Raw genomic sequence first — 25,319 nt, forward strand, 5'->3', positions numbered from 1 at the left:
TTCCACAAAATCTCTGGTTGCTGCAGTTATCAGGAACTATTTGCTGGAATATATTTTCCTCTTATTGCAGGGTCAGAGGATTACAGAAGTAAATTCACTGGGAAGTGTTTCATGGATCTTGTCTGTCCTGAGAAGTGTCGCTGCGAGGGAACAATTGTAGACTGCTCTAACCAAAAACTCACGCGATTACCCACTCACCTTCCTGAATATACTACTGATCTGTAAGTGCTGGCTCTCCAGGATGTGCTCAGCAGGGCGTGTTGGTTTTCCTAGTCTTTAAAGGCTGTAAAATGACTCAGACCAATTCAAGTCTCCTCCTGCTTTACTCCCTGTGTGAAAAAGGGGAAGCTAATTTTATTTCAAAGGAGCACCACAATTCTCTTATTTCCTTAGTATTGATGCCAACTGTGGGGATGAGAAAGGAGCCATGGCCCTGAGCATCAGCTGCCTGTGTATATCGTCTTGAAGTGTTGACCTGTTATGTGGCCCAGGCAGTATGGGTCTTTTCCATTCTACCTTTGAGTCCTTTGTCTTTGCATCTGGCCATTTTTATTTAAGAAATGGATTAACCCTTTTGAGTTAAATCTGTGCTCAGGAGCTCGTTCCATCTCAGCAGTGCCTGCTACTTGGGTGAAATGGCTCTCGCTAAAATGTATTGTTAAGCTGTAAGTGATGTTATGAAATTTATTTGCTTTTAGAGATTCTTCAGAATTCTAAACATAATACACTGCTAAAGAGACTATGAGAAAACATGTTTATATGTTAGTTTTATATTAGTAGCCCCCTCAAAGACAATTCTCTTTTTGTGTTAGTATTCTATTTATTGTACTTAAGGTATCCGATTTAAACTCCCATAAAAATTGTTGATCTGAAGTTAAGATAGAAAAATACGAGAGAGACATCCATAAACACAGCAAAGTCTCTACATAGAAAAATGGAGCTACATGTAATCAGGGAAAGAGTTTTGCATGCCAAGCCTGCCAAGACAGTGGACTTTGTGTTAATTTTGAAGACCAGTAGACTTTGAGCAGAAATCAGATCCCTTCTGTTTACATGGACCCCATCTCCAATTGCATGTCTGCTGTAGCAGAATGCATGAGGGAAGTTTAGTCACGCAAACAAGGCTGTCTAATGGTTAAGGTTAATAATCCCTTATCCTGTGCATTGGAAGAAGGCAGTATTCTGACACTGTCCTTTGGCATTCCACTCTTAAAGGCATTCTAAGCTTTGACTTATAGATACTTTTCTGTGTTCACTTTCCTTCAAAGTTAAACTCTTTTCACTCTCGGAGTCTGGGTGAGATGGCAGATAGTGTCTCGCTTAACAAAGGTCATAGTTCTCTGTGTGGCAGCTCTGTATGTCACAGTTATAGCCGCTAGACATCTGTGAAATATTAAGTCTCTCTCTTTTTTTGTTCCTATCAGGCGTTTGAATGACAATGATATTTCTGTTTTGGAAGCCATCGGACTCTTCAAGAAATTGCCCAACCTCAGAAAAATGTAAGTTTGAGTCACTTGCTTGTTAGAATACGTGCTGCGTTGGGTTATAACGAAGGAGGAAGGCATGATTTTTTTATAGTTTAGTACTGCAGTAGCAGGCATCACTTTGTAAATTTGAATTTCAGGAAACTGAATGAGTTGCCTGTTAGATGGACAGACCCAGTTAAACCAGTGACAGAGGAAGATCCCCAGGCTGACATTTCAGTATTCTTTAGCTATATTTCTTAAAGTCTTTGACTCATGGAAACTGAAGGGAATTCTGTCCCAGAATTTATTCAGATGTATGCTTACAAAGTTTAGCATTTTAGTTTTGTCTTTTGAATGTATTGCGTGACTCCAACTAGTGTGATTGTTTCAAATAGTCAATAATATTACAAGATATTGGTGATGGCAGCTTCTTTTGATTGTTATTGCTTTACAGAGGAGAATCAATTAGCTAATTTAGAGATCAGTCATTCAAATATATCTGTATAATTCTGTTAAGAGCCTGAGTCCTGGTGCTGTAAAATGTATTTATGTAATAAGAGCTGTGTTTTGGAAAGAGAATAATATGTTAGATACCTCCTGAGGGTCTTCTAAATGGATCTTTCTGAAGTTATTTAAAGTTTTAACCCTGTGGCCCCATTGCTAATGTCTCATCTAACTGTTTACTTTTAGTAAGATTTTATTGCTAGAGTCAAGGTAATTTAGGGAAACCCAACCAGCCAACCAGGCTTTGCGTTCTGCATTCATTTCACGTGGTTTCTGCCATGTGGAGCTTCCCAGCCATTTGAATCCATGTAAGATCTCGGGGTCTTTGGAGACAACTGTAGTGGGATTCTTGTCTCAGTTTTATTTCTGCAAGTTTCAGATGCATGGGAGTGGGGACTGTATTTGTGCAAGTACAGGCCACCAGACCTGGGGAATTCATCATATACATTAGCCTCCTATTTTATGAACAATCCATAAGTTGTAGCTACACTGCCATTAGAAAAAGTTGTTGACGTTGTTGAAGTGCCCCGTTGTCTGTGTAAATAGATAGTAAATGTCCTCATCAAACCTTCAGGATGTGTATTTTGAATATTGGAGAGTGTGATAGCTGGAATAATTTCTTTCATTTTACTTAAAACGTACAAGTAGGCAAGTCATGGTGCTGTTCTTCCTGTTCCCATCACTCACTCAGGTGGGAGGGATGCTGCAACAGGGCTGTATTGCTATGCATAAATGCAGCATGAAACAGTTGTGAGATGTTTTTTAGCAGTGTTTCCTGTGAAACAAAAAATCTTTCTGCTCTGTTCTTGGTAGGCAATGAGAACTGAGGTGTACAGGTGCAGGTTAAATGGATGGCAAAAAGCAGTTGTCCCTACACCTCATAAAAAGTGTCTCTCATGGATTTTTAGTAGCAGCCTCCAAGCAGAGGCTCTTTAGGTAACCTTTGTAGTTGAACTAATTTCTTTCATTCTACCTGATGTTGTAAAGAAGTATCTCAATTTGAATAAACAGATTTTCTGAAAAGGATGTTTTTTCATATAAGCGGAGCAACATTTCAACCAAACCTTACTCAGTAGCTTGATCCTTAAAAAGCCAGATTTGACTTCTTTTTTCTAATTCTGGTAGCTGCATTTTGCAAAGGGAAGGGGTTAACAGGAAAAAACAAAGAAGCAAACAAACACCCCTTTCCTTCTGTGTTGTTATTTGGCCTTTACGAAGTATCCTTCTGCTAATAATAGGCCTCTCTCCATTGTGCAAGAGGGGAAATGTAGAGAAATACCAGTGAATGGGATTGTTGCTGGTAATGGCCCTAATGCAGCAGCTCTGTGTGTGTGCCAGGAATGGGTGTATGTGCTTTTCATTAAGTCTTACTGCTGCTATTAAATTCATGAGGAAGAATATTGATCAAAATCCCATTTTTTAAGTGTGTAGAAGGGACTTGAAATTTTACTGTTATTTGATTGGCAATATTGATTCTGTCCCATCGTATTCCTTGTCTGTTCAAGTGTTAAAGGAAAACAACGTGGAGGAATCTGTCTGGAAATTGCATTGCTTCCTAGGCTTAAGAAAGCAGTTTAGAGCTTTGCAGTGGCAGACCATCAGCCTAAATCACCTTTTTTCCCTTTTTCTCTTTATTTAAATCTTTGTAGTTCTCTTTCTTCTGAAATGAATATGAGTATCTGCAAGCTGGATATCTTAATGGGTATTTGAATGATTGCCCTCTGATTGTCTTTCACTTCAGTTTAAGGCTAGTGACAGATCCATGTCAAGGAAATTTGCAAAGAAGCTAAGAGTACCGTGGTTCCACTGTGGCTAGTAAAGCTCCAGCATAATTCCAGAGAGAAAGGAATTAGCTCTTCCTTTCTCTTGATGGGTGTTTCATCTTGGTGCCTCCTCATCTTACCTTATGCTTATTGTAGCTTTGGTTTATAACATAAACACTCTGAGGTGGTCTGTAAATTGCACCTTGAGGATTCAGATGTTACTTGCATTCTAGGTGTACGCTCACATTTGTTCTTTTGGCACTCAAGCTCCATCAGTTGTCCACGTCTACGTGTGTTGTGGCGTATCAGAGTCTCTTGGGTTTTCTAATAATAATCCAAAGGGAAGTACTCATAGATTTGGCATTGACATATCAGGGTTGCTCCAGTGTGTGTATGTGAGAATAGTCTTTAATTATATATTCACATAATAATATTCAGTTGGATTCTTGTCCAAATCCCTTGCTAGATTCCTCATCTCCTGATTCAGTGCGGTTTCTATTCTCACCGTGTTTTACCTCAGTGTAAGGCCAGCGTCCTGTCCCTTTTCTCTCTGCCTCTCTCTAGCCCCTGACAAAACTCCTGCTCTTCTCACTCAGCCTCCCTTCCCAGCCCTCCCGCACAGCTACTCCACTGCATTGCCTTGAGCTGTTTTTATAGCCTTCGCAGATCTCTCTGGGGCCCCCTCTCTATCCAGCCAAGGACATTACTTCTTAACACTGCCTGGGATTGGCAGATACTTGGATAGAAAATGTGACCAGTCCCAAACTTGCACAGTCTGTAGCTCATTGTCTTGCGCTGTCTTGAGAGACACTGGAAGATGTCATCTGAAGAAGAATCTGAAGTGAAAAAATATCTGGAAAATTAGCTCCTAAAATACAGATTTTCAAAAAAATACATCTTGCAGTCTCCTTGAACTGTGGCAGGAATTTTAAATCTCTTTGTTAAAGACTAAGAATTAGGCCAAATCCTAACAGATTTTCACAGGGAAGATGTATCCTTTGAATAAAACACTTACATGGTAGTTACCAATGAACAAATCTGAAATGAGAATTTATTTGAGTGCTTTGGGCACAAAAACATCTCTCAGAGTTTTGAGATATGAGAAAAATGGTATTTTGGTTAGCTTTGTTTTGTGGAATAGGTAAACTTCTTTTGTTTTAAAAAAAAAAAAAAAACAAAACTAAAAAGAATCTACCTCTAAGCATGAAAAGGACATCTGACAGTTCATTCTTTTAAATCTTGCCAGTGTTATAAAGTAAGCATTAAAGAAATAAATGGGAAGTGTCAGATCACCTTTGCAATAGGTGGTACTGCTAACCCCACCTCTAACATGTAATTAGCTTTTGGGGTGGAATCTGTCTGTAAATATTCCTCCTAAGCTGAATCTTATTGTATGATGCGTCAGCCCAGGATTTAATACATTTTAATACAAAATAAAAGTGAATTCTTGATACAGAAATTTAAAGGTCACAGATCCATAATGCAAAGTTATGCCAGATTTTATTTAGGAATTAAATTGCTAAGATTACCCTGCTGGTTTTTAAAAGGTTAACATGTCTGCATATGCCTTTATTTTTTTAAAAAAAAAAAAAATCAACTTCAATAATTAGCTGCAAAATCTCATATACATAATGCTATTTTCATAACCTAAATTTTAATCCATCTTTTTACAGTAGAATAAATAGATTGATGTAGAACTGTGTTACTAATAATTTGCAGGTCAGTTAGAAAAGAGCAATTTGAATCTGCTTAAAGTGCAGGAGAAATACAAGGGTGCTTTTTGAACTCTGTAAGAGTGGGAGCAGCTCTGTGACTTGGGTTTTTGGGGGTATCCTGTCCCTGTGAGATAGAAAGGCTGCAGGACCTGCTGCCCTCCAGCCCTGGGAGCTGGAAGCTTCTGCCTTTCCCAGAGGAGTATGTTGCCAGTGGGAAATCTTCTCAATCAACATGGCAAGGTCTCGCATCAGGCAGGGGTGAGGGGCAACACTATCATTCACAGAGGTAAGGTTTTGACTTTTGCGGAAGGAAATAGTTCTTTGCTTGCAGCAACTACCAAATTCAGCATGAGGCAAACACTGGGGACACCACAACTTTCTGGGACTACCTCAAGTTGTTAACCAGTGAAAAAATCCTCCAGTACCTGGGGACTCCCACGGCAGTGGGAGCCTGGAGGTATCTTCTGGCCATGACAGACAGGTTCGAGTTTTAAAACGCACTGGGTACCTAACTCGTTGGGAGCACGGAGATACACTTGCTTGCTGAAATGGGATGCTGACCCACAGGGAAAAGCTGCAGCTCCTAGATGTCGGCTCAAGAACCTGCACACTTCCTGGTGCCTACGGGAAATCAGTGGGACTGGACATTCCCACTGAGGTCCTAGCAGATGTTTCTGCGGTGAAAAAAATTGGCAATGAGCTCACATTCAAAATAAAAAGGTGAACTGCCGTATTTAATGCACTGCTGGGGAGAAAGGGAACTGACCTCTTTTCTCAGAGAACAAGTGCAATAAAAAAATATTTAACTCAAAACCTGAAAGGGACATCTAACAGTTCATTCTGTTAAATCTTGCCAAAGTTACAAATTGAACATAAAGTATAGACTTATAATAGGAAGTGTTGGGCTGTCTTGGCAATGGCTGGTACTGCCAACCCCACCTCTAGTATATAATTGGAGGCTTAATTTGTCTGTAAATATTTCTTCTATACTGAATTGTATGGAATGTAAGCCCAGGATTTAACACATTTTACAAGCAAAATAAAATTGAATCATGATAAAGCTTGCAGACTAGAAGTCAGTTTCAAAAACAGAATCTCAAGTTTCTTGGGGAGGTAAAAGTAGTTTTTGTTGTTAGAAAGAGCTTTTACCTGCTGTTCCTCTAAGCATAAATTTTGCTATGGCAATTGAGGTTGCAGTCATCTGTCACTTGTTACACAGAAAAGGACTTTATTTGCTGGAAATGATATTGCAGAGGGTGTTGTGGCACACAGCATTTGGGCTCATTGTGTGCCTCCCTTTTCTTCCAGTGAGGCCATCAGTCTGCTCTGCTGAATGAATTATAGCAGTGTCACTGGGTGTAGTTCACTGTCTGTCTGTAGTATTTAAGACTTACAGTGCCATCCCACTTGTGAGAACAACTCCCTCTGTAGAAGCCAGCCAGACTGTTGGTAAAAGCTGTAAAACCTTCTTGGCACCCTCCAGAAGAGTGCCACAGCATTGGGGTTTTCCTCCTAACATATACTTACAAATTCTAAACACATCACTAACTGGCAGAAATAGTCTCGGGAAACCCCTGCTCAGAACAGGCTGTTTGGATGATAAAACCGCAAGGTTCAAGGTGAGACCCAGCAGAGCCTTTGCAGTTGGACTCTGCTCTGGTGGTTGCTCTTGTGGTGTGTTGGTAACGCAGCAATGAAGAACATGCTGGAATGTTGAAATTGCCCCAGCCAGGTACAGCAGGAGGAATGACTCTGTTAAGTCTGAATAGAATCCAGCTTGTTCTGTGTTGAAGTTATAAGATCAACAGAAATAATATTATTATAAACTTGAGCCATAAAGTGAGTAAAATCTGACTGAAAAGTGAGCTGTGTGAACAATGTCACCTTGATAGCTTCTTAATCTGTTCATTTCGTATTCACAGCCCCACATAAAGTAAACCCAGGCTTTCTGAAAAATTCTTTTGACCTCTTGCCCGAAATAAAAGTCTGGAAATAGGATTAAACATTATCGCCAGGGTAAATCAGGAAGTCCTTATGGCAACAATACCCTTTCTTGAGTGACCAGGTTGCCTATAGGTTCCCATTTGGGTCCTGTCAGATGACATAGGTATCTTGGGAAATACTCAAGACTCATTTTCTTTTCCACTGTCTCCCAGTATTTAAAGAAGAATTCCTTATAGAAGCTTAGCGTTGCAAGAGGATGGGGCTTTTCTATAATGGGAGTTTGCTGTAAAGTCTGTTGGAAGATTTTTTCTCATAAAAAAATAATTCCTTGTCAGGTGCTATTATCATACATGAAAGATTCTTTTAGTGCTGGGAAGGACAGAGTAGAGCTCTCTGAGTTGCAGGGCAGGCAAAAGTTTTACTGCTTTCATTTTTCAAGGTTTGTATCAGCTGATTATTTTTGCTGGTAATTCTGGACTGAGAAGTATGTAATTTCTCATGTTTATTATTCTAGTAGGTCAGACTGTAGGGAGGATACTTTTTTTTTTCCTGTCATCTACCATTTTTTTGTTACATTCTGATATGGAAAGCTTTAATTCAAGAAGACAAATAAAGAAATCCAGGTTGGCAGAACATCTGCTTTGACAATGCTCCAAGTGGGATTGCAGGGCAGTGTCGTCTTTACCTATTTATTATTGTAAAGCTTGTCTTTTCTCTGCCTTGCAACTTTGATTGCACCGTAGCATTTGATCTTGGATTTTCAAATCTTTTGCATAGGAAAGGTATATATAATTGGCTTCTTCTGGAACTGCTAACATATTTTTGGATAATTTTACATTGTTGAAATGATCAGGCATTAACTCAAATGAGTGAAGCTCCTTATCTACAGAACTTCTTTGGCAGCAATTAAAATTCAGATGGTTTGGATTGCATAAAGGTGCCAATTCCTTTGCAAGTTATGGCCAGCCTTTTTCTCCAATATTTGCTCTTTTCTGCCTTGAGTATCTAATCCTCTATTAAAATTAGACCCATGTTTTAATATATGCGGCTAACTGTATTTTAGATGGTAAAAACTAACTAATAAAACTTTGTAACTGCAAGTATAGGTCAGTTTGCAATCTGTGAATTGAAAATCAAAGTCTTTATGTGTTATAGTAACTCACTCTATCTTACCACCACAGACATTTATTTATTTATTCATTTATTTTTGTGCAAATATGCATTGTGGCATGATCTTTACCAGCAAAGGGATCATTGGGAGCATTTATTTATGCCAGCATTCAAAAGAGATGCTGAGCTATAAACATTTCCACTAGAGAAATAGCTGAGCCCCAAAATTAAATGCATATGTCAGAATATCCTTCCTTGACTTGCTTTGACACTGAACATAAACTCTTCATGTGAGTGTTAGCACAAAGTACTAAACTTCTGGAAAGCAAAATCCGTATGTAAGTATTTCTATATGTTTTTATGTTATTTTTGGCTGATTGCTGGCATACTCCTATTCTTTCTGATCACAGAATGCACAAGAGGTGATGGGCCACATGCTGTAGGGCCCACTATCTGACAGTTGTTCAGCAGACATAAACCAGCGTACTCAAGTTTCCCACATGAAACATATCTCCAAGACCCAATCTTTTTTTTTTTCTTTTTTTATTAAGTGATGACTTCTGCAAAGAGCAAGACCCGCATTATTTCTGTCTGAGGACAAGCTGTCCTGTTGCCATGTCTTCTGTCAACTTTTATCCCAACAAGACTGCCTGTTCTTCAGAGCAGAGTAGCCCCGGTGTTAATCTGATACCTTGTCATTTGTTTTATATCACCTGAAATTGGATTTTGAAACTATTACTCATGCTGCTTGTATACTGGGATCATTCCTGGAATAATGTGCTATTCAGTATGAGTAATAGTGCTGGAATTTGGCATCTTCTTGGGAGAAAGAGCATATCCTTTACTTTCTCTTTTTTGTTAGACAGTAAAACAAAGAATAGTGTTTCCTGTCATAAACATAAACAAATGGGATAATTCATCATGGTCTACATGGGGCATCACAGGAGATGCTTGAAAGGCTGAGGTCCAAGGTTTTAATGTGCTTAAGGCCTTTTATATAAATGTTTTAAATTAAATGTAATTTATTTTTATGCATCTCTAATGGCATTTTATCACTCAGAAATTTTCTGTTTAGAAGTATTCCATTTCTATTTTCTATTTCTAGTCTTCTATTCAGAGGTTTTTTACAAATATGAAATGTTCAAAAGATTAATTTTGCATTTCATCAGAACTTCATTTGACTTTGTAGATTGAAGTTTTCCAATGTCAATCTCTAAGCAAACATCTTGAGACTGTATAGGCAGAGTAAAAAATTAGAAAATAATGCTGTATGTTGCAGTAGCTGTGAATTGAGAGTTAAGTGATACTCCTTTCATTTTGAGTGGTGGTGTTAAATTTAAGTGCCTGGGAGTTCATGAGTGCACGTGTTAAAATTTGTATCAGTTATATGTGGCCACGCAGTTTTATATGCTACTCCAGTATTGAGTTTAAAAAGAGAAAAGGTCCTGGTACGCTAAGTAAAAGTGGTCCACATTTCAATGTGTCGTACCTATTTCGATGGTAGTACCATTAACCGATTTTTGTCGGATGAGCACCCAGGCCCAAGCATGGTCCATAACTTCATGGGTGTAAATCAGATGTTAGAAACGCCCACTTATTGTATCCCTGAGACCCCTACAAGCAAGAATGACATGAGGTGTAAGAGCTGGTAATTCCACTAATTTAAATACTCTTGATATATCTGATATAATTGTTGTTTTGGTAATTGAAGGGGAGCTATTTGTAAGTATAATAAGTGTACTTTTGGACTTCTATATGCTCTCCTTGCTGAATTAATGTCTCCCTAGACAACCACTAAAAGGCATGTATTCTTCTTCCTCCTTCCAGCGTGAAGACCCATGTTTGGAATAAAACACTAATAATTTTCTTATTGTGTCTGGTTGTGTCCGTCCAGAAATCTAAGCAACAATAAGATCAAGGAGATCCGAGAAGGCACATTTGATGGAGCTTCAGGAGTGCAGGAACTGATTCTGACAGAGAATCAACTGGAATCGGTGCATGGACGAATGTTTAGAGGCCTCACAGGGCTAAAGACATTGTAAGTGCAAAGACCTGGCTTTCTTTGTTCCTCTGTAAGCTGAGTGCGAGCACTCAAGTTCAGCAATGCCTGCTAAAATATCTGTTATAGACAACAAGCTTTAAGGCTTGGTCTACTATTGCTGTCATGAAGTCTTCAATATATTTCCAGTCATGGGTAGGTTTGAGATTCATCTGCTATTTCTGTGAAAAAACATATTTTCAAGAGTTTCAGGAGTACTGTGATGGTGAATCTGCCACGGGTCAAATTCGGGCACTTTTAATCTTTGAATACTTTTATTATTTTGCTATTTCCTATAGAAACAAGGCATTTAGGAACATATTTGCTATCTACTAGTCTGTTCTCCTACTTTGCCTCCACCCAAATTGGAGTTGTTGGTCTGCTTCAACCAAACCTCTGAGTAGGCTGAGACCCTACAGTATTTTTAATATCTTATAAGCTATATGAAATCAGTAGGTAGGGAGAGAAGACCCAAGTTATTGCTGCCAGAAAACAGGTATTAGCTAAGCAACTCTAAGGCAGGCATAACCAAACTGTTGGAGGTCTGCTGACAAGAAGGTGGCTGGCACCAGATGTAGTAGCCCACGAGCACAGGCATGGCTTTGGAGTAGCCACAGCATGCTCTTTCTTGTCCACACCAAGTACCATAAAAATTATGTGTGGGTATACTATCAACGTGATTGTGTTTGGGGAGAATGTGAAGGAGACATAGAGCCGAAATGCCTAAGAAATCAGTTTGGTATCACTTTTGTGCTCAAACAACCTTTGTAATTTATTTCTGAGAGCTAACACTTACACATAAACTCATAGTACCTAACACTAATTTATTTTCATGTTAAATGTTATACTGGAAGAAGGATCACAGACAAGATTTAATCCACCCCATCCACCATCCTGAGAAGCAGTCAGGGACTAGGCTTCTGGTGACAGCAAAGACTCGGGCAAGATGATACGTGTGATCTTTACCTGAAAAATACCTCTCTTCTATAGTCTTCCCTCCTGTAGAAAGAAAGCACTTGACTAGGTGGATGCTGTCAGTAAATAGACTCTAGGAATAAAATGCGATTTAAAATCTGCAATTTATTCATTAGCAGCAAATACTTCTCATGTTGCAAAGTATCGTGGCACAGTTACTTCAGTGTTACTCAAATGTAAAAAGAAGTCCAAGTTTCGCTTCAAGGACTTTGGCCTGTAATGACAAAGAAGGAACTTTTCTTTTGCTGTTCCTTTAATGTGTTGGGTTTTTTTCTGTGGCTACAGCCATCTGTTCTTTAATGCATGCACTTTACTAAGGGATTTGAAAATACTGTCCATAGATACTAAATTAATTTTTATACTGTAAAGCAGCCTGTGGCAGTGCTCCTAAACAAAATTCAGCATTTTTTTAATAAAAAGATGCTTAACATTCAAGCTATCCTGCTGACCTGACCTACATTTCCCCCTAGCTGATAAAGCAGTCTAAATATACACAGCATGATATGAGGATCTGTAAGTATAATTTTCCTTCAGGAAGGGCACACAGCGCATGGTGAACCATGATACAAAACCAAAGGGTTTGGCTCAATGGACAGATATTTCTATCCATTAATTAACTTTCTTTGAGCATTGATATTGGGATCTTTTACAAAGAGGCCATGTTGGACAGGTTCACGGTCCAGTTCTTAAAAGAAATGCAATAAATCGCTGTGCAAAATAAATTGGCAGTCAGATTTGGTGATCCCATCTTGCAGTACTGCTGCCTGATACTTTACATACAGAATTCAGTAAATGTTTCCCACTGCTACTAAGCTACTAAGGGCCTTACTTCTCGTATTTACTACCCTATTCATTTTAGAGCTTGTCGTCTTGACCTGGCTTTCCAGCAGCTTAGTGCTCCACGTGTAAGGTGTGTGTCTCTGTGCCCTGTGACTCTTTGGACACAGTTTCACCCCAGTTGCAATATGAAAACTATTGAGACTGTAGTGCCTGTGATGGTGACTGTACATAGAGAACAGTGATGCAAAACGTTCAGGTCTTAAACACTGAGTGTTTGTGATTACATTATAAATTTCTTCCCAGCCATATCGAGTCTCTCTTTGGTGTTTTTCAAGTATCTGTTGGTGGAACATCTAAATGCCCAACTGGCAGGTACCAATCTGAGATTTAAATCCAGACTTCTAAGGGGGTCTGAATTCTCATTGTTCACTGCACAAATTTGATACCAAGGAATTAACCCTCCTCAGTTTGGAGGATCAATTCACTGGAACAGCAGCATGAGCTGCATGTATTTTGTGGATTTCTGGTAGTATGCTTTAATTACTGAATAATTTTTCACCTAAGTAGGAACATCACTAGTGTAGTGATGTTTACAGACCCAGTAGTTGATTGGCATGCAGTATAACAAATACGTGTGAGCCTTTTTTGCTGTGGAGTGAAACAAGATACTGCGGTCTTTCAGATTAATTGGGCTTTATCATCGAGTTCATTGTTACCATAACAACTCAGAGAGATGTATCTTCCAAAACACAGCACTGATTCATCGGGTACAAGCACTGAGCAAAGACCATTTTATAGGATGCTTACTGTTTTCCATCTTGTCAGTTAATGATTATAATGACATTTCAGAGCTTGTGTTAGGTCTGGAAATCTTTCCTAAGCTATTCCTTGATTTCTGCTGAGAGTGCTGTTTCCTTCCATACTTTTGCAGTGTAGATTACAGAAAACATCCATGATAGGAGTAGAAGTAATATAGCTAGTATTGTTATTGTTGCACATTTCTGGCAGTCTTTCTCAATTGATCTCTGAAATACATCTTTATGTACTCTCAGATATTTATTAAATGATGACACTAGTTTTTATTTCAAGTTTACCACTACTCAGAATTTCAGTTATATACTACTTTCAAATGTGGAGCTCCCATCAGCCTCTAACGTTGTGTGGAAGAAATGCATTTTAAATTCACGAGATAATGTGTACATGAATCTAGCCCTCTTATAACTGTATTGTAATTCAGCAATCAGTAAAAACAGAGTAGAGAGGTTGCCAAAGCATTTGTTGATGCTCTAAATAAAGGACCTCCTATCCTGAAATTATACTCCCTCCCGGTAGTTCCTGATTCCCTGTTTTAATCCTTGCAGGATGCTGAGAAGCAACGCTATCAGCTGTATAAACAATGACACCTTCGCTGGACTGAGCTCAGTGAGGCTTCTTTCTCTGTATGACAATCATATCAGCACTATCACCCCCGGAGCCTTCAGCACATTGGTCTCTTTGTCTACAATGTAAGTTATCTCTTTATGGCACAAACACATCATGATGCTGTTATTTCATGCTTTCCTTTTAAGAAGACAATGTTTTGAGTTTCAGAATCAAACTACTCGTTTTTTGTATATGGAAAACCTCATTTAGGGAAAGAAAACCCCATCCTACTGAAATCACAGATTTGGAGGATTCAAGGTGTGGTTTAGAAAAATATTTTAATTGCTTCGGTTGGAGTGGCTGAAAAAGCTTTGAGGTTTCCAGCCTTGGGCAGGATGACTGTGTTTTGCCGTGTCATAGCCTAGTGCAGTGCACAGTAGAAGTTCGTGTAAAACAGTCTCTGCAGATTCAGAAGCACATAACTTTTCATACACTTTAGCTCCCTGAAGCTGCCTTAGTTTCAGTAGAGTCTAAGTTTGTAAGAACAGCTTTCTTGGATTTCAGTTAAATTAGTTAAGTATCAGAAGAAATCTACTAGCTAATGCTTAGATTTTCAGAAGAGCCTAAGAGGACGAAATACTCAAGTCCTACTGAACATGAATTTGAAAATCCCAACCTAAGTTTTTCTGATAATTCTTTTATATTTCTCAAGCCTTCTTTGAAGTATTTCCCTTGCTTCTTAAATATGTTTGCATGCTTTTTGTAGTGTGTCCATTCTAATGAAGTACAGACTGATAAATATGGAAAGAAAGTCAGCTCTTTGTTTCCAGCTGTGAATGGGGACCCTGAGGTTGCTGTTAATGGAAGTTGTCTCCTTAATTCCCTTCACGCTGCCCTAAAAATACATCCTATTGTCCAGTCAAAATAAGCTATTGGTGCTATTGCATTTCAGGTTTGGAAAGCGTTCTCCACCAAGTTTGGGGGCAAAAGAAGTGTTGAATCTCAGCTGTTTTGTTGCTCACACTTTCATTTTGTTGTTAACAACTTTTCGCCAGCAATCAGTTATCAGTTTGCCATGAGCTCCATGCAGCATAAAGAACCCAGTCTTTTTCTTCCATTTACTTTCTGTAGTCCCAAAAGCCTCCTTGAAATTGATGGACAAAGAGAGAAACACAACCAGATTATTTTTATTGACTGTTTTCAAGTCACTGGTCAAAGTGAGTGGTACTTGCTGCAAGCTTGTTTTCACTGTGCAGCAAGCGCTGCCTGCCAGCTTCTCGCACCCTTGTCCCCATGCTGCCTTCCGTGCGTCCCTTAATAGCTGTGACTCTCTGGATCTGCCTATAAAGTCCCTGCCTTGTTTGCATAGAGGCATATTTGTCATGTTTTGTTAAAAGATAGCCCATTTTCTTCTTTTTTCAGCAGTGGATAAAGATTATTACAATTTCTAGCAGCAGCAATTAAAGCTGCTGCTAATTAGAATGCATTACTTTGGCACTGACTTATAATCATGTTGGTTGTGGCAGGTTCCTTGCTGTGTCTTGATGAAAAAGTTGTTCTTCGACACGTTTTCACTCTGTGCTTGATGCATAGACAGGAGAAGGTGTGCTTTTGACTTCTTTAGACATTCGTTTAAGGCCATAGTGATATTTCACATATAAATGCAAAATTCAGATGTGTTCATTTCCTAGCAGTAGGTGGATTAATTAGATGACAACACTACTGAAGATAGATAGTATGACTGATTTTCCTGTTCAACCCACGCTTTGTGAGTTAATCGGGTATTGTAATGACCTATTTTTGCATCTATTAATGTGAGCCAGAAATTCATGCAAAGTTTAACGTTTCCATTTTTATCTTGGCATATTTACAGCACTGAAAAATATTGCTCCTTTTGTTATTACTCTTTGTGAGTCAGCCCCGATATTATCAAAACATGGACAGCTCTGAAAATAATGTCCTGACTAATGGTTTTCAATAGAGGAATAAGATCTATTTTATATGTTATTGGTAAAAAAAATTGCAATTTTTTATTTGTTACTAGTCAAACTAGGTACTGTAGCATCCTAATTTGAAGTGTGCTTGCATACAGAGAGTTCCTTCAGTCCTTACATAGTTAAGTGGACAAGCAAGCAGAACTGGTTTTCCATGAATTATTATTACAATAGCTGCATGGAGGTAATGCCAGAATGATAACTGGTTCATCAAAATGACTTGCAACTGTTCTAGTATAACCTTAACCGGAATTCCAGGATATATTTTCAATCTAATTTCAACAATATCCAGATGTGCTTCAGCACGTTTTTCTAACAGGTCACTGGAATCCATTTAAATAGTTAATATTATGTGGCTTCTTTGCAATTTTTAGAAGACACTTGTAGTAGGATATGCATATTTCATTCTTCAAGACTTCTATTCCCCCTTGATTTTAGAAATATGTCTATGTCCTTGAGTAAACACTTCTGAATTTCATGTTAGTACAACATTTTTGCTAAAAGCTTGATTGCTTTGTTTCTGTTTGAGTGGTTAAATCACTATCTTACACGTAGGAACTCTGATTACTAATTATGAATTTTTATAACAATTTGTCTGCCCAACATTACTGCTTCTGATTTGAGAACTCCACTTGAATAGCCAGATTCCAAAATAAAGCTTTTGCAAATAATTGGCCTTTCCAGACTTTCAGTTGCTTTTCAAGTGAAGCAGGGGATCTCTTGTCCCACGAGACACTTTATAGAGAGCCTTGATGCTACTTTTTTCCCAAAAGTTGCATCGTGGTCTTGCCATGGAAAGAGCATGTGTGTGGGGCCACGTATGAACTTCATACTACATTAAAGCAAAAAATTACTGCTCTGCAGTTGGACAAAGGACAAAATTTAGGTGTTGCTAAAGTGGCAGGAGGACGTGTGTAATGTGTGACAAGATAAATTTACCCTTTTTTACCCAGAAATATTTGCATTTCAAAACAGTAGATTTGTTTGTTTATTAATTTTATATGTAACAACTAATTTTTTTCATAGTTGCAAAGAAAAGCATCATCCAAGTTCTAATCCAAGGATTTAATAAATTTTAGGTCTTATGTTAACCTGTGTTTGCCAAGGAGAAAATGAGGGTTTGTGGATACTTACTGCTGCTCAGCTATTGAGCAGTAATAGATTAAGTTAAAGCAACCTCTCCTCTGTAGAAAGGGATAATTACTATTTTGATGGGAGCATTTTGTAGATTGAACATTTGAATGTTTCTGAAAGTTTTTCATGTGTCCCTGTAAGATGCTCTCTAGATGTGCAAAATGTTCTTTACATTCTGTGCTGCCGGTTTTCCAGAAACCTGGTTATATACACTTGCTGTTTGTTTCCAATTGTGGATTATTTAATTCTAAGGATTTGTGCCACAGAAGTTGTTCTGTGAATATGATCTCACTCTCTTCCTCAGTGGAACAAATGGCCTTTGAAGCATTGGTTCACTTAGCGTTGGAGGTTTAAACATTTGGTTTAAACGCTCTGTTCATGCCAAAGTATGTCAGTATGGAAAATATACACGGCATCCTGCATGTGGTCCCATTATGGATTAAAGAAAGTGGAAAACAATTCAGAAGGAAAGTAACTAGAATTAGAGTAATGCTTCCAGTGCTTTTCTGCACATTCTGTCTGAAAGCCCTTATGTTTGTTTTCTCACCTTTGTACAGCAAGGTAGCATTGCCTTTGAATCCTAGTCAGCATGAAGTAGGTTGAGTATTTTTATTCTTGAACATAGTTTTGTCCTCCCCCCGTTTCTCCCTCTACACAATGTACAACAATCTGTGCTAGATCTACAGACCCAGAGCTCCAGGTTAACGCAGTGACTGAAGTAAGCTTTTATACAATGCAGAGAGCCTCTGTAAATCATATTGTGGGTATGCGATGTTGGCCTAGAACCTATATATAATTTAGGAATTGGTTTGGGTTTGTTTTCTTGCTGCCACACCTCAACTGTGCCATATGTTTTTGTCTTCAGCACTATTGTTTTCTGAAGGAATTCCTTGGCTGAAAACCTGATGTAATTTTGACTACGTGTTTAGGTTTGTAGAAGTATGTTGCAAGTGAAGACTTACAACATCTTCAGCTACTACACCTGCATTTGAACTGCCTATTTCTTTAAGTCCTTAAAATTTTTTGTCTTTAAGATATGCTATGCTTTAGAGAAATTTCATTATCTTTTTTTTTTTCTGTACTACCAAAATAATAACTCTTGGGCACATTCTCACATACGATGTGAGAATTCCATCAGTGTTAGTTTAGATACTTCATTTTCCATACACAGGGATCTGACAGCTCATTTTTCTTTGATGAGGCAACCTCAGACTGAGGCTATTGATTCTCCTTCTCTTTGTACATAAGATACTCAGCCTTCTTTTTTCACCAGGGTTATCAGCCTCTCCTTCATCTGAAGCCTAGTCATAGAAAAGCTTACACACAAATTATGAATAGGCATTTCAGTACAGGACTCCAGAAAAAAAGTTTTTTTCCAAGATTCTCAGCACTAATTCTAGTTAGCTTAGAAACATGCTTCACATAACTCATTCAAAGGATCGCAACCTATTTAGAAATAGAAATTAATAATATCTTTTCTGTACTGACTATCTATGTTACAGGTGCTCCACTGAGGAATTGCTATACATCCATGTTTTCATGGCTTGACAATGGAATAGTTAGGGCTTTCAGCTTCTAAACGCTGCTAACCCAAGCTATATGAGGAATCCATCTCTTTCACGGGGGCTGTCCAATGGTTGCTTTGGGTACTGCACACCACAGTACCGCAGCGAGGCCGCAATTGTATTTGAAAGATATTTCAGGAGCTGTAGCAAGATTTGATGCAGACCTCAAAGTTCACAAGGCACTAGACACTAGAACAGCTGCTTTTCACTACAGGGATACTGACCTTAGAAACCTCCATAAGAAGTGACTCGAGCTGACAGTGCTGCTTTATATATGTATAAATGTACATCCTGAGTGCTATTCTTACTGTTTCAGTAGGAAGCCCAAATTCAGGTTGCCAGTGGCTCCCACCTGCCACTGGTTTGTATAGGCCATAACACAGAGCAGTGGAAAGCATGAGTGTACTGGGGGAGAGGAGCAGTGTGCTAAGCCAGCTTGGCCGTACACACAGGGAGTGGCACGTGTGTATCTGTGCTAAGGGCTGGCAGTGCTAAACTTCTCCGTGGCATTACCTAAAGTAGTAGCATTGAAGATCACGCATACATGGTTGCAGTGTGTGAGGTGAGTTTAGACTTGGGTGTGATCTGTAGCCTGGGTTGAAATCTGCTATAAATACAGCCCTGGTAGTGATGTAAGTATGTCTAAATAATAGTTGTAGCAGTGAGTACTTTGGTTTATAAACATATATATATATATATATATATTAATTACGACCCTAGTTATAGTATAAAACCTGCGTAGAACTTCCCTGATCTGTAGAACATAGGAGGATCTCACAGAAACAGATGGCAAGAAAGAGCTTGAACTTGGAACCCATCTCTCTGTAGTCATTTCAGTATTTCTGTATGTTCATGTTATGTCTTGTTCCGTTTCAGTAATTTGCTGGCTAACTCCTTTAATTGTAACTGCCATTTGGCCTGGCTGGGAAAATGGTTGAGGAAGAAGAGAATTGTCAGTGGAAATCCACGCTGCTTGAAACCCTTTTTCTTAAAGGATATTCCAATCCAAGATGTAGATGTCCAGGACTTCACCTGTGATGGTAAGAAAATCCAATTTGATTTGGCATTTATGATAAAGTTGGCACCTCTGTGAGGCCTTCCCTTCCTATCAAGTAATACTGCATGGTAGACATTTCAGTTTAGTGATGAGGAAGACAGCCATCTAGAGCTGAAGATCATTGTTCCCTATGTGGAGTTTATTTTTATTCTTGATTTCCAGTTTCTGAATTTCTACTATCTACACCTAAATATAAGAATAAATTTATTATAGACAAATGCTCTGCTTTGTATAATCCTAGTATAATCCTGGCCCTTCCTCTCACTTCCTTATTCATACACTTACTTAACACTCTAAACCTAATGGGAATGGTGCTTGCTTGGGAAGTCTTTCAGTTTTGGATACTGTTCAGTTTCACTAATAACAGATATGAATACAGGGAAATAAAAAAACCCTCATATTATTTGAAACAACTCAGTAATGCTTAGTGCTTTAGTGGGTCCATATAGGTTTTAAAAAAAGAAAAAATCCTGACATTTCTTTCATTCTCCAGGTAGTTCTTTGTCTTCTGATAAAGCAGATTTTAGAGAAAATAATACGAAGAAAGGCTGACTGATGAGTGCCCTGCTAATTTGGCTTGTAGGCTGTGATTTCCTGTTAAGACCAGCTATGCGGGAGCTGCAGTTAGTCATACCTCTAAAGAGACCATAAGAGTGATAGAAGTTTCCCACTTAGAGTAGAAATTAATTCCTGTCCTGGTCGAGCAATCTGGCAACAGGCCCAGGCGCTTGGGCTCAGAGCTCATGGGACCTAAGTTTAGTCATTAAAGAATAATTTGCATTTAGTTTGGGAGAAAAAAAAACAATCCTGGTCCTCAAAATGACATTCCAGGCTTGGGAGCTTTCTTTATGCTACAGTCAGTCACACAGCCGTGGTGCATGGAAGGTAAATGGTGGCAGGGTGTAAAATACAGAACATAGGGGAAAATTGAATATGCCGAAGAGACATGCTCTTTCTGCAGGTTTATGAGACTTTGAATTTTGTTTCCAGTCGTTAAGCTCATTAAGCTCAGTTGGGGAGAAAAAGAAAAAAATTCTTCCCTGTTCTTCTGTAGGCTGGTCGTGCTTCTACATCCCCCTGAATACAAATGATTCCCTACCCATACATTTACGGGTAATTTTGTTATCTTGTATCAGGACTTCCAGTCTTATTCTTTAATCTCAATGCTCTTGGGTACATCCAGCAGAGAGAAAAAAGAAACAGATCTGTCTCAATTAGTCCTTGCATCAGTTTAAAAAAGAAAAAGAAAGAAGTGGTACATAATGACAGCTGGCTGTGCGCTCCTGGGTTGCAACGCTGGTCAGCTCAGGCTGCCTGTGCTCACCAACAGTTGTGTGTGTCCTCTCACTGTCATCTGGAGAATGTGCCACTAAGTGTTTCCTGCCATATACATCATGATACTGCAGCATGTATTTGCCTTATGTTTTGCAAAGCCTGTTGCTTTTGGGAAAAATCCATGCTTTAATGTTCTTAACTTCAAAGAGTTGGTTTCTTCTGCAGAAACCCTATTGTTCTCAAATTACAAGATTTAATCTGCTGTTTATGGGCCTTTGAAACCATTTTTGGAGAAAGTTAGATATCTTTGTGTGTGCACAGATGGATCACCAGCAGTTGGAAGAATGCTGCTCAGTTTGTTGTTTGCCTGGTTATCCTTGTCAAAAACAATGAGGTTTTACAATTCAGATTATAAATGAAGTGCCAGGCTGACTTTAAAAAGTAAAAAATTAACATCTAAAAGCTGAATTAAAAAAAAAAAAAATATTCCTAAAGCAGTGTAGATAGCGAATATCGTCTGTCTAGATGAATTTCAGGGTAATGTTCTGGTCAAATTCTCCATTTCATCTAGTACATTAGGGGTGGAGGGAGGATTTGGGATTCATGCAACTAATTTTACTGTCATTTGCAAAATTACAGACAAGATACTCCTTAGATAAAAAATATTTATTTAAATATATTGCTATTCAGTTTTTGAACTGTTTTTCATGTTGCCTAAAGAACCTGTATGAATGGAGGCTGATCCAAAGCATTGGATCTACTTTGAAATATTATAGTCACTGTGGATTCAGGGATGTCCCTCCGTGGTTCTTGTAACCAAAAGCGCCTGCTTTGGGCTGTAAAGCTGACTTCCTAATGTTCCATTCCTCTCCCTCCGCAGGTAACGATGAAAGCAGCTGCTTGCTTACACCTCCTTGTCCTTCCCAGTGTACCTGCGTGGACTTGGTGGTGCGTTGCAGCAACAAAGGGCTGCGGGTATTGCCCAAAGGAATTCCCAAAGACGTGACTGAGCTGTAAGTTACCTTTTACATAGCTCCTTTTGTGAGAAGTTCATGAAATTATATCGTAGTGAGGCTTTGTGGTTCCTTGGGGGCTTTGCCTTTGACTGTAGTGACTGATGGTTTGTGCTTTGGTGTTTTCCATATGTTTTGGCTGTTATTTTTATACTTATTTGTCCCTTGACTGAATACATTGCTCTGTAGTGGGAAGAGAGTTTATCTATCCTTGTACCCATTAATTCTGTGTGCAGGGAACAAATGCATATATTAGTATCAAATAATCCTGTAGTGCTTCTGAGAAGCCTAAGCTCACAACAGGCAGTTTGAAAGGATGATGAAAATATGTTCCTGACTTACGCAGCTGTGAGCTAATTATCCTCTGAGGAGATTAAAAAAAAAAAAAAAAAAAGAAAAAGAAAGCCACTGGTGGAAACAAACAATGAATTCTTTTCTCCAAACCTCATGAAATGGCCAAAATAAAGATAATTAGATTAAATTGTAAAGTAAATTCATCCTAGTTGAGAACCATCTTTCTAGTTGTCTTTTCATCTACCCCTCGCTATGACTTTATACTGTATTTTGGTTCTTTCCGTGGGAAGAAAATACAGTGGTGGAACTGCTTGCCTTAAATCGTTGGCAATAGAAATACCAAGCATTTCCCCTTTAGGTCCTTATTCAGATCTACCCCACGTGAGTCATTACTGAAACCTGTGACAGTCTCATCCACATTTCTATGTCAAAGTAATTGGTTGAGTTTGTTGGTATATTCAGTGAATTTTGTAATGAATTAAAATCTGATTCTGCTATTTTTTAGTATCTAATGTTATTTTTACTATTTCATAACAAAGCAAGCTTGATGAATGAGATACACATCTTTTTACTCCCTTCACAGTGGGAGAATGGGGTTTGCACTGCTTTTACCAGTGTTACAGTCAAGTACAAGACTTTGTTGCTGAATGAGGAGTGTACTGAAAGTGTATGTGGTAACTCAAATTAACATGGAAATTTTGCACTAATGAATATATCCTTGGAACACTGTTAGCCAGGTCATGGTTAATAGTGGTTTGGATTAAAAGCCGAGTCCTGGCCTTTATTCCCTTACATATTGCCATCAAGTGATAAAAAGTCTGCGAGGTGGTTTCTGCTCTGGTCTTGTTCGGGTTTCATTGCATTCAAACGTGACTTGCCAGCAATAAGATACCACAGATGTTTCTTTGATTTCCAGTGCCACACTGAGGAATTTTTGTGTTTAAATTTTGCATATTGAATTTTACTGATACTATCTGATACATTGACGACATAAATTTCACAAAAAGAGTGAAATTAATCTCACATTCTTAAAAACTGCTGTATTTCTTGAGCTATTTCTTGGCAAATGAGGCAATAGCCTGGAACTGAGCAGTTTGAGTTAATAGGAGTTTACGTGACTGTCTTCTTCAGTAGGAGCCTCTTGGCTGTGCAAGCCTTTAGTTCGGCTTTCTGCTTTCAATCCAGAAATGTGTCAGCAGAACACAGCCATGGACTGGCTGGCTCTGAATATTTCATGTTCTGCAAATATAACCTTGAATCTGTCCCAGCTGTCTCAAAATTCAATCCTGATCTCACTCTCCTCTCAACCAACATAAACTGAGCTCCTTATTTGTATCTGTACCAAAAGATGAGCTGCAGGTACTGAAGCTAAAAATTTCATGTGTTTGTGGAAACTGTGACAAGAATGACATACATTTTTTTAAAAAAACAATCTTACTTGTGCTTTTCTTTGCACTTCCAGATTGAGATAAAGAAGTTGCCCATAATCTGGAAGGGACTGTATCATCTAGGTCCTAAATTGCTAGTGTGAACTTAAGTATTTTTATTGTTCTATGTTTGAGAATTGTCATTGCTGCTGTGGTCAACAGCATCTCCTGTGGAACCCCACCTCTTGACTCATTCTGAGGACAGCTCAAACTTGACAGAGTTTGGCAGTGCCCAATAGCTTTCTGGGCACAAGGTGAAACAGCTTTATCTTGTTCAATCTATTTATGCTCACACCAAAATACCCCCATTTCCCTAGGGCAGTCCTAGGTCCCTTGAACTGCATCCTAAGCATGAAGTATCTTCTTAAAGCTGTATTTTCCGTGGAAACAGTGGATATTTAGCACCTGAAAACAGAAAGCACACAAGTTACTTGCTGCAGAAGATATCCTGGCTTTTGCAGAGAGAGCCACAGGAGTGTCCAGGGCAGGAATGTCTTCACCTTCCTCACTGGTACAGTGGTCCCAGGCATCAGATAGGTTAAAACCCTTTCCCCCGTGTTACCACAACCCACGCTGCCTTCTCCCCTTCCACACTCTCGTGTCGGAGGCCTCTGGGCAGTGTGCTGGGGTCTCTATGCTCCCACCAGGCACTCACACAAACCCACGGTCACGAAGGACAAGGAGAGGACAAGGGCGTAAAGAGCCTCTTGGCCTGGCAGCCCACAGCTCCCTCCTGCGGGAGGCCTGAGCGGTGATATGATGCAGGGGAGCATTTTAGTGGAACTTTTATGAATGCACCAGTCTGACATTTATAAATTTCCATTACTGATGTGTTCATTTACAGGACACGTTAGCGGCAGTGCTTTTTATTTAACTGCAGTGAGTTTATATACAACATGATTTAAGAAAAAGAACTGCCATGCGTCTAGATAAACCAGTCTGTTACGGCTGAATATAGCCTTCTCAGAAGTTTTTTTAAATTCTTTTAGAGGTCTTAAAATAGTCTTAAACCAGGAATTCTTTCATTGTAACAGGTATTAAATAGCAATGTGCAAAAATGAACATACCTCTTCCACAAGCACATAGGGAAAACATTATCCTTTACTGGGTCAAATTTCGTTGTACCTAAGCTCAGCAAAAAAGATCCCCAGCAATGCTTTATTACACGGTGGACTGGACACATAGGCTCCCTCCTTCCACCTTTCTTCCTGAGTTTCTGTTTTGGATGTATGTAAAGACAAAACATGTGAAAACCATTATCTCCTTGATATTTAGAGCTTGGAATGACAAGAGGCATCCCTGTGTTTGGTTTGTACCACCCTTGGGAGCAGGGATTACCTTGGCAGGGAAGGCTTCCATCTAGAATAGAGTTGAAAAGATCACTAAGTTTCCTGGCTTTTTAGAGGGATGGATGATGATGCAAGAAATTTCTGTTTCCTAGAGATTCCTTCACAAACCCCATCATCATGGGCAAGCCTTCTTTCAGCTTCCTGGGAATAGGGAAATATTATGTTATTTCTTGCAAATTCCTTTGCTGTATATTTACGTGCTGCCGACATTTTTTCCCACTGCTTGCTTGCTCTGAAGAGACGCCTTGGTTTTTTTTGAACATACTCAGTTTTCTACTCCAGATGTTCAGAAGTAAAATGTTCATGCAATGAGCTGGTTTGGAACTTAGCCTTGCTGCTGCTTAGAGTTTTAGGCTTTCCTTCTCTTCCTCCTTCCCCCCGCAATCTGTTTGAACTAAGTTTCCCATGCTCTTTTTCCTTTTACATATTACCTCAGTGTGCGAACACTAGTTTTTAATTTTTTTCACGAACGTATAGTCCATTTCTAATAAAGTCTTATCTGACAGCATCCAGCTGCTTTTATGGACCTAATGCAAATAATATTTTGCACTGGG

General features: G+C 38.9%; 1 protein-coding gene across 1 annotated transcript in view; it reads left to right on the forward strand.

Moving 5' to 3' along the window:
• The window catches only part of SLIT3 (slit guidance ligand 3), a 519,985-nt gene that overhangs the window by 396,553 nt on the left and 98,113 nt on the right, over positions 1-25,319 (forward strand). Inside the window, exons 15-20 of the mRNA XM_074156582.1 lie at positions 71-221; positions 1,425-1,499; positions 10,397-10,540; positions 13,657-13,800; positions 19,227-19,390; positions 21,563-21,695. Coding sequence (XP_074012683.1) covers positions 71-221; positions 1,425-1,499; positions 10,397-10,540; positions 13,657-13,800; positions 19,227-19,390; positions 21,563-21,695 — 811 coding nt within the window. The remainder of the gene's footprint in view (positions 1-70; positions 222-1,424; positions 1,500-10,396; positions 10,541-13,656; positions 13,801-19,226; positions 19,391-21,562; positions 21,696-25,319) is intronic.

This window comes from Numenius arquata, chromosome 11, assembly GCF_964106895.1.
Source record: "Numenius arquata chromosome 11, bNumArq3.hap1.1, whole genome shotgun sequence".
NCBI classification, from domain to species: Eukaryota; Metazoa; Chordata; class Aves; order Charadriiformes; family Scolopacidae; genus Numenius; species Numenius arquata.